Raw genomic sequence first — 9514 nt, forward strand, 5'->3', positions numbered from 1 at the left:
AGAACGTCATTCTGCTGTTATAAAGTCATCCTTATCACTTGGTGAGGTCATGATGTATTCATATATTTATTGTTTATCATTATATTTATGTACCCAGTTTTATATATATATATATATATATATATATATATATATATATATATATATATATATATATATATATATATATATATATATATATATATATATATATATATATATATATATATATATATATATATATATATATATGTATGTATATATATATATATATATATATGTATGTATGTATATATGTATGTATGTATATATGTATATATATATATATATATATATATATATATATATATATATATATATATATATATATTTATTTATTTATTTATATACATACATATATGTATATATATATACACACTCAACTAAAGGATTATTAGGAACACCATACTAATATTGTGTTTGACCCCCTTTCACCTTCGGAACTGCCTTAAAGACCTTGTCTCAGACGACCACCAGGACAAGATCACAGGAAACAGATGATTTTTCTGCACAATCTGAATTTGCTGCAGCCTGGAATTGAACTACTGGTTTCGTCTGGTCAGAGGAGAACTGGCCCTCCAACTGAACCTGGTTTCTCCCAAGGTTTTTTTCTTAATCTACAGCGATATCTTTGACTTGAATGCAAATAAATGCACAGACACTGTTTAAACTGAACAGAGATGACATCACTGAATTCAATGATGAACTGCCTTTAACTATCATTTTGCATTATTGACACACTGTTTTCCTAATGAATGTTGTTCAGTTGCTTTGACGCAATGTATTTTGTTTAAAGCGCTATATAAATAAAGGTGACTTGACTTGACTTAATTCTACGTGGCATTGATTCAACCAGGTGCTGAAAGCATGTTGGCCCATATTGATAGGATAACATTTTGCAGTTTATGGAAATTTGTGGGATGCACATCTAGGGCACGAAGCTCCCGTTCCACCACATCCCAAAGATGCTCTATTGGGTTGAGATCTGGTGACTGTGGGGGCCGTTTTAGTCCAGTAAACTCATTGTCATATTCAAGAAACCAATATGAAATGATTCGAGCTTTGTGACATGGTGCATTATCCTGCTAGAAGTAGCCATCAGAGGATGGGTACATGGTGGTCATGGTCAGAAACAATGCTGAGGTAGGCCGTGGCATTTAAACGATGCCCAATTGGCACTAAGGGGCCTAAAGTGTGTCAAGAAAACATCCCCCACACCATTATACCACCACCAGCAGCCTGCACAGTGGTAACAAGCCATGATGGATCCATGTTCTCATTCTGTTTACGCCAAATTCTGACTCTACCATCTGAATGTCTCAACAGAAATCGAGACTTATCAGACCAGGCAAAATATTTCCAGTCTTCAACTGTCCAATTTTGGTGAGCTCGTGCAAATTGTAGCCTCTTTTTCCTATTTGTAGTGGAGATGAGTGGTACCCGGTGGGGTCTTCTGCTGTTGTAGCCAATCCGCCTCAAGGTTGTGCGTGTTGTGGCTTCACAAATGCTTTGCTGCATACCTCGGTTGTAACGAGTGGTTATTTCAGTCAAAGTTGCTCTTCTATCAGCTTGAATCAGTCGGCCCATTCTCCTCTGACCTCTAGCATCAACAAGGCTTTTTCGCCCACAACTACTGGATGTTTTTCCCTTTTCACACCATTCTTTGTAAACCCTAGAAATGGTTGTGCGTGAAAATCCCAGTAACTGAGCAGATTGTGAAATACTCAGACCGGCCCGTCTGGCACCAACAACCATGCCACGCTCAAAATTGCTTAAATCACCTTTCTTTCCCATTATGACATTCATTTTGTTGTTCAGGAGATTGTCTTGACCAGGACTACACCCCTAAATGCATTGAAGCAACTGTCATGTGATTGGTTGATTAGATAATTGCATTAATGAGCAACTGAACAGATGTTCCTAACAATCCTTTAGGTGAGTTTGTGTGTGTATATATATATATATATATATATATATATATATATATATATATATATATATATATATATATATATATATATATATATATATATATATATATATACTAATCTGCCATTGAATTATGCAATCTGTCTATGGATGGTGTCTAGGGCAGTTATACCCCTAATCTTGTAATCTTGTTTTGGCTGACAGAATAACGCTGCCTCTGTGTGCCCTATCAGGTTGGTGTTAGGAGGACAAGCTGGATATGGACAGTGTTTTTTTTGGGGGGGGGGGGGTATGGCTGTATATGGAGAAGATTATGTAGGTGGGGTTGAGGATTGGTAGGATTGTGTTGCAGAGCTGTGGTTGGTTCATCTTTTCCACTAACTCCTGGTGCCAACAGAGCTCTGACTGACAGACAGACAGACAGTGAGAGAGACAGATTACCAAAAAGAGAAAGAAAACAGTGTGGATTCAAGAACTAAGAGAACGAATAAAAGAAGAACAAGGAAGGACTAAGAAGAGTGGAAGGGAGCTGTAAAGTAGAGGTAAAACATTCTGACAGTGCTTCTTTTGCTTTTGATGAATGCATAAAGACATAATAATACATTTACATTAAATTAGACACTGATATGTGAATGTTTTAAAAAGCAACAGAACATTGACGTTAATGTTTTAAAAGCAACAGAACATTGCTTACACTTTTAATGCATGAATTAGATTCATCATGTCTCCATGTAATTTAGAACAAGGATTTACAACAAGCCTGAATCATAAGACATGCTTACTTCATACAGACTTGCTTCAATTTATGTGAGTTTATTGAAAACTAAACATCACTTTGGATATGCATCTCTGACATCTCACAATCCAAATACAGACTCATAGAATTTCTTATCAGTGGCATCCCACTGTAGTGGGGTGGTCTAAATTTAAACAGACCCCTTTCAGATTCAGAGACAGAGAATGACATGAGGGTGGTTTCTCAATGTCTATAAATAACAAGCAGAGCGAGGAGCTCGGTGGAGGTTGGCAAGCATATATTCAGTCAGACTTTCCACGACACTACAGCATTTTACACTGAAGACAGACAGCCCGGCCTTCAGCTTTTAGGAATGACGTGTGTACCAGCTGCTTCTTTCCCATTTCATCTTACCCTCTCATCCTTTCTAATTATCTTTTTCATTTAAAAGTATAGACATTTCCTTGTCTCCCTGCTTACCTCTTACCTTTTCATATTGAGTGTTGTGAAATCCTCTTTAGAGCATCAGATAAAATAACATTAATCTATTAATCTATTGTTTTTTTTAGTTAACCTGAAAGGATCACCGGATGACTTTCCTTGAGCTTTCTGTGTCAGATGGTTGTATGATCATTACTGAAACTTTCCTCAAACAACTGTTAACCTGAAAATTAAATCAGTCATTGATTTCTTCCCCTACATGCCCTCTCTGTGCTGTAAATAGCTGTAAATGTGCTGTGGTTTTGTGTGGGCATGTCATAGCCCATGCAGGGCCAGCAGCTGCCATGGTGTAATGATAGTAACTGTCACAAAAGCATGGCAGGCGACATATAACTTATGTATCTAATGTGTCATCAAGAAAGCAATATAGCTTGTATTAATACTTAATGCATCAAAATCCTCTGTTTTATAATGCTAATATACTATTATGTTCCGTATTCATGTATGGTAAATCTTGCCATATTAGGGACACCCTATAGGAATAAAAAATACTCTGACTAGGAAAAAAACACAACTGTGGAGATGGAAATAAGTACTAAAATGTTATACTACAAAAAGGTAGATTTTTGTAACATTTTAGCCTTAGCAAAACAAAAAGTAAATCATATAATAATTGCTTTTGATGCTGTTATTCTTTTTTCTTTTTAAATGAGACCCTTCATATTTTGAACACCTGTTGATAACACTCAAGCAACAGCCCTTTGTGTATCTATGTCCCTGGTGAAAAAGGTTGTCATGGTAAATGGGCGGATTCACTTTGCAAGACTGAGTCATCCATGCATTTCCGCTTGATTGAAAACAACTGCATCTGTTTTTGAGAATGCTAATAAAATTTTGTGTTGTGGCACAGATTTTAAGGTGAGATGGGGGTGAGAGAGGGGGCAGGAAGGGAATGATGAGAGTGTGAGGGTAATTAAAGCAGCACAGCCCCTGACATTCTTCCTATGTGGGCTAATGTTTTTAGAAGAGATGTAAGCACACCTGTCTATCACAGTCCAATCATGCTTGTTTGTCTTAGATTGGTCTGCTTTGTTTTGGTTTTGCAAGCATAACAGAACAGTCTCCTCTCTGAAACGATACACATATTTTCAATGAGCTGATTACAAGCAACCTGTGCAAAAGTAATAATTCTGCTTATGTACGGTATTTGCTGTGATCTGTAATAAACTATGTGGCTAAATATTTGAGTCTGGTAGTGTGCATGTATATTTAACTATAATAACTGCCAAATGGGAGGGGATTGCTGATATAAGAATAAACACACATTCTGAGACATACTGAGTCCTATAATAAGACTCAGATGTCACTGCAAATGTACATTACATCCTTTATAAAATTTTGTAACAAAACTACATATAGTGTCCTGCAATATGCCCTGCTATACACCATCATCTATGAAATGAAAAATAAACTTTTTGAAAAATATTATACATAAGGTTTTCATGCACTTATATCAACAGAGAGACTACATGGAATATATTTAACAATTTTCTTTCAATTTGGAATACAAAAATCTGCATGTTACTTGTAAACTACTCAGCTTGCTTATAATAAATTATAACCGTGATCAGTGGCAATCCATTTTTGAAACTCCCTTACGAGGCCACATGCACCTGTCAATCAACCTTGTATCCTCCCACTGTAAAAGAGGAAGATGAGATCAAGTGTAAACCCATCCATGCTGACCATGATATTGTAAGGCATATGATATTTATTGAACTTTTACTTACTATATGTTAACTGTGTTTCTTTTCAGGTGGTGTGCACTGACACGGATCAATTGCTCTTCTCCACTTTTAGTTTGGAAGTGTAGTGCGTCTGTCTGTCCATATATCATCTTGGTTAATCAGTGGTCTTGAGATAAAGTAAAAATTTAACAGCTTCAAAATCATTCTGTCAGTAAAAACCTTTAAAGAAAGAAAAAAAAACAAGTTAATCTGTTCAAGTGTTATTGGGTCATTGTGACTGTCAGCTCAGAATCAGTTTGAAAATCTGTTGACCTGACTGATAAAAAGCTATCATCTAACCAGCCTACACATCTCAATGGCTCCCAAGAAGAAGTCACAACGCCCTAAGAAGTCCATTTCTGAACCAACAACAGTTGAGAGTGGTGTGGTTGTCCCAGAGCCCGGTGTTAAGAAGCTGGAGGTTCCTCTTAATGTTCAGCAGCTGAATCGGCTCAATGGGGTGCCCTTTCCACCCCCTGTGATTCGACCTGGGGAGAGAGGTTTTGGCCTGGGCAGTGAGCTCACCCGCCCCCTACATGGATCGGCTCTGCTGGAGGAGCTGAGTCGCATGAGACAGGAACGATTCCTCACTGATATGGAAATGGCCTGCAAAACCAAGGCATTTGATGTCCACAAGCTAGTAATTTCCTCAGTCAGCCAGTATCTTCGTGAAGTCCTGGCCAAGGACCCTGGACTGAAACGACTGGAACTCCCGACCCTCTCCCCTCTCGGTAAGCCTTAAAATATAAAACCTAGCTCAGAGATTTTCACTTGTGCAGCTAGAGACTCACTGTCCTGCAGAGGTTAGCGCTAACTCTCATCAAGCACACCTGAATCAACCATTCAGGACCATTCTGAATCTGATTCAAGATCAGAACCAACCAGGCAGGTGGTTTGGAGCAGCTTAGAACTAAAATTTGTAGGACAGTATGTCTCCTGGAGCAGGCTTGGAGACCTAGCTGCATTTGTTAGAGTTTCCCAGTATTTTGAGTTGAACTGGAATCATGTCTGACATTATGGCTAAGTCATACATATTAAAACACCATAACATATACTGTATGTATTATATTTATCCTCAGGACTTGCCAATGTGATTACTTTTGCTTACCTGGGCCGTGTACACATGTCCCTGTACACCATTGGCTGCACTGTGTCTGCAGCCAGCACCTTACAAATCCCTCATCTGCTCCAGATGTGCATGGACTTCCTGATGTCCGAACTGAATGTGCACACTTGTGTGTATGTGTGGAACATCGGCGCTGCATATGGCCTGATGCCTGTTCGAGAGGCGGCACGGCGCTACATTCTGGAGAATTTTACCCAGTTTTCTGAGACAACCCAATTCAACCAACTCACCCTGGAGCAGATCACATCTTTCCTGCAAGATGACAACCTATCTCTTCCTTCAGAGGTCACCACCTTTCAGGTCAGTGTACAGAAAGATGGATGAAAGGGCAAGAGGAATAGGGGTATCGCAAAAGCTAAGGAAAATCTTTTTATAAATAGACCAAAAAAGCTAAACATGTCAGCAAACACAGCACATACTTGTAAAAAGAGATATAGCTAGAACCGTGAGAAGGGTATTAATATGTATACTATTTATAAAGTAGACTGAATTAGATACTAAACTTGGACCACTAATTTTAAATTTTCTTGGAACCTAGATTGCAATGAAGTGGATAGACTTTGACCCAAAGAGGCAGGAACATGCTGCAGAACTGCTGTCTCACGTGCGCTTTGAGACCATCCCTGCGAGTGCGCTGGTTAGTGAGATCCAGCCAGTGGCACGCATGATGCTAGATCCTCAGTGCCACCGTCTTCTGGTGGATGCCATGAACTACCATCTGCTGCCCTACCAGCAGAACACATTGCAATCACGGCGCACAAAGGCCCGCGGAAGCCAGAATGCTCTTCTAACCATTGGGGGTCGTCCGTCACTAACTGAGCGTGCCCTAAGTCGAGAGGTACAGACCTTTGGACAAAGTCTATGACATATGTTATTGGTTTCCAGTTCTACTCCTGGAAAAGCACCTTTCAGCAGAGTTAACCTCTGCCCTGCTCCAATACACCAGCCTATAAGCTTCTAGTAATCCTAAATACCTTAGCTAAGGTGTTCCTGAATTAGGGTTGGAGTCAAACTCTGCAAGAATGTGGTCCTTCAGGAGCAAGACTAAACTCCCTGCACTGTCCAAATAATGAAATTCATTTTTTATTTCTTTTGATTGCTCACTTGTTTTACTGTGCATAGGTGCTTTGGAGAGATCCACGAGAGGGAACGGCTACATGGCGTCATCTTACTCAGCTGCCAGCCAAGAGTTTCAACCAGTGTGTGGCTGTGATGGATGGATTCCTGTATGTGGCAGGAGGAGAAGATCAGAATGATGCCCGAAACCAGGCTAAACATGCTGTTGGCACTCTTAGCAGGTAGGCTATGTTATCACAAATAATTTAGTCATCAGTAGACCCTATCAAAAAAACTGTGGTGATCCAATCTTGCTCCTGGTGTCCCACCTTCCTGTGGAGGTTAGTCTGAAACCTGATTAAACACAACTGAACTAGTTAATCAAGGTTCAAGCTTAAGTGTTCAAGTGTTCAAGCTTAAGCTTAAGTATTACTAGGTACTTCCAGGTAGGTTGCCACTCTGCAAGAAGGTAGCCCTCCAGGAACACGATTGGACACCCTTAGTCTAAAATCTAGTACACAGATTTGACCGCATTACCTTCTGAACCTCAGATACGATCCTCGCTTCAACACTTGGCTACATCTTACCAGCATGCGCCAACGACGTACCCATTTCAGTTTGGTGGCCACTGGTGGGCGGCTGTATGCCATTGGTGGCCGCAACACTGATGGCCTCTTGGCCACCCTTGAGAGCTACCAGCCCTCTTCCAACACCTGGCAACTCCGTACGCCAATGGATATGCCACGATGCTGCCATGCCAGTGCTGTCCTTCCAACGGGAGACATCTTGGTGACTGGGGGGTATGTTAACTGCGCTTACTCTCGCTCTGTCATGAGTTATAGCATTGACAGCAACACTTGGAGCGAGCAGGGAGAGTTGGAAACACCTCGTGGCTGGCACTGCTCTGCAACAGTAGGTGGCAAGGTGTACGTGGTAGGAGGTAGCCAGCTTGGTCCCGGTGGAGTCCGCATTGATGTGATGACCATGGAAGTCTTCAACCCTGAGAACAAGGAGTGGACCAGAGCTGCTAACCTGCCACTGGGAGTAAGCACAGCTGGTATGTCTCCACTGGGAAATCACCTATACCTGCTAGGAGGATGGAATGAAGCAGAGAAACGTTATAAGTCAGCAGTCCAACGCTATGACCCAGGCACTGACAGCTGGTCAACAGCTGAAGACCTGCCAGAACCCATAGTGGGAGTGTCCTGTTGTGCCCTTCCCTTGCCCCCACGCCACACAACACGCAGACACCGGAACACACCTTCCCATGAAAATCAGAGCAGTGTGACACAGCATAACACTGCATGAGAAAGAAAAGCTGGTGAAAGACAAAGATCAAGAAAGAGACAGGGTGAAAGGAGAATGTTGAGTGTAGAAAAATACAGCAAGAAAGAGAGATGTGTAGGTGAAATGGAAATTTAGAATAGAATGTAGAGAATAACAACATGAAGGGAAAAGCACAGAAGTCTTTGTTTTTAAGCCTTGCTCTTAAAACTCCAAAAATACATTAGGTACACAGCGAGTTCAAAGAAAAGGTACTACCTAGGGCCCACTTATAAAGAATGTTAACAGGTGCATTTCACAAGAGCCTCTGCAGTGGGAGGAATTTAGTGAGGTATCTGCTTAGTTTCTGTGAATGAGTTTTAGATACTGAGCCATACAGTTCTATTAAAAAAAATAACTATAATGGGATTATCACCATTTTAATTCAGTAGTACTGAATTAAGCCTTATCAGTTTATTTATTTCTCACATTATTTATTGTTTTTTGCTTTATTATTTATGTTTACTTTACTATATTACAATTAAATCCTAATCTAAATCATGACAAACTATATATCTTTGTAAAGGTCTAAGACTCCTTAATAGAAAACATCTACATCATAACAGGAGTTCTGTCCTTTGTCACAAAAAGTCTCCTTCATTGCCTTTTTCTCTAGCACAATTTAAAAATCATCAGATATTATATATCAATTGAAAACTTAAAATCTCAAATTTTATCCTTTGAAAACCATATTAAAATCAGACATTGGATTACCATGAAAATGGTACAAATTCATGTTACAAAATGTTTTCAATCATGAATTAATAAACATTTTAAGTTTGGATAGTGCACATTCACGTCTATGTTCAAAAATGTGAGTGACAGTTAAGGAGTATTAAATCAAGTTAATCAGTTTTCTCTCTTAATAAACAAACCCAATAACTGCAAAAGTTGTTCAGTGTACAAAGAGGTACAGTGCAAAAGTCAATACCCCACTCAGACACACAATTAAAGGGGTAGTTCACCCAAAATTACATTAATTACCCACCCTCGTGTTGTTCCAAACCCGCAAGACCTCTGTTCATTATCGAAACATAAATTAAGATATTTTTGATGACAGCTCTCTGACCCGTCCATAGACAGCAAGGGTCCTACACG

At 39.6% G+C, this 9514-nt stretch overlaps 1 protein-coding gene and 2 long non-coding RNA genes across 3 annotated transcripts; 2 read left to right on the forward strand and 1 right to left on the reverse strand.

Moving 5' to 3' along the window:
* Positions 1 to 24: 24 nt before the first annotated feature.
* On the forward strand, positions 25 to 5118 carry LOC132145333 (uncharacterized). The gene is made up of 3 exons (XR_009434457.1): positions 25 to 41; positions 2345 to 2489; positions 4941 to 5118. It is a non-coding gene; the product is annotated as an uncharacterized LOC132145333 (long non-coding RNA).
* On the reverse strand, positions 3894 to 5054 carry LOC132145334 (uncharacterized). Its single transcript, XR_009434458.1, has 3 exons — positions 4915 to 5054; positions 4260 to 4823; positions 3894 to 4208 (listed from the first exon to the last, which is right to left on the reverse strand). It is a non-coding gene; the product is annotated as an uncharacterized LOC132145334 (long non-coding RNA).
* A 27-nt stretch (positions 5119 to 5145) lies between the features above and the next one.
* On the forward strand, positions 5146 to 8950 carry LOC132145335 (kelch-like protein 31). Its single transcript, XM_059556259.1, has 5 exons — positions 5146 to 5642; positions 5991 to 6337; positions 6576 to 6875; positions 7160 to 7335; positions 7645 to 8950. The coding sequence occupies exons 1-5, from the start codon at positions 5228 to 5230 to the stop codon at positions 8399 to 8401; spliced, it is 1995 nt and encodes a 664-aa protein (XP_059412242.1). The 5' UTR covers positions 5146 to 5227; the 3' UTR covers positions 8402 to 8950.
* The last annotated feature ends 564 nt before the right edge of the window (positions 8951 to 9514 follow it).

The sequence above is a fragment of the Carassius carassius genome, chromosome 8, assembly GCF_963082965.1.
Source record: "Carassius carassius chromosome 8, fCarCar2.1, whole genome shotgun sequence".
In the NCBI taxonomy this organism is placed as follows: domain Eukaryota; kingdom Metazoa; phylum Chordata; class Actinopteri; order Cypriniformes; family Cyprinidae; genus Carassius; species Carassius carassius.

Bases quoted from the DNA above. Each gene is read 5' to 3' on its own strand.
- LOC132145335 (XM_059556259.1), top strand. From the start codon at position 5,228: ATGGCTCCCAAGAAGAAGTCACAACGCCCTAAGAAGTCCATTTCTGAA. The intron at 6,876-7,159 runs GTACAGACCTTT...TACTGTGCATAG, and splicing joins AGCGTGCCCTAAGTCGAGAG to GTGCTTTGGAGAGATCCACG. The intron at 7,336-7,644 runs GTAGGCTATGTT...TCTGAACCTCAG, and splicing joins GCTGTTGGCACTCTTAGCAG to ATACGATCCTCGCTTCAACA.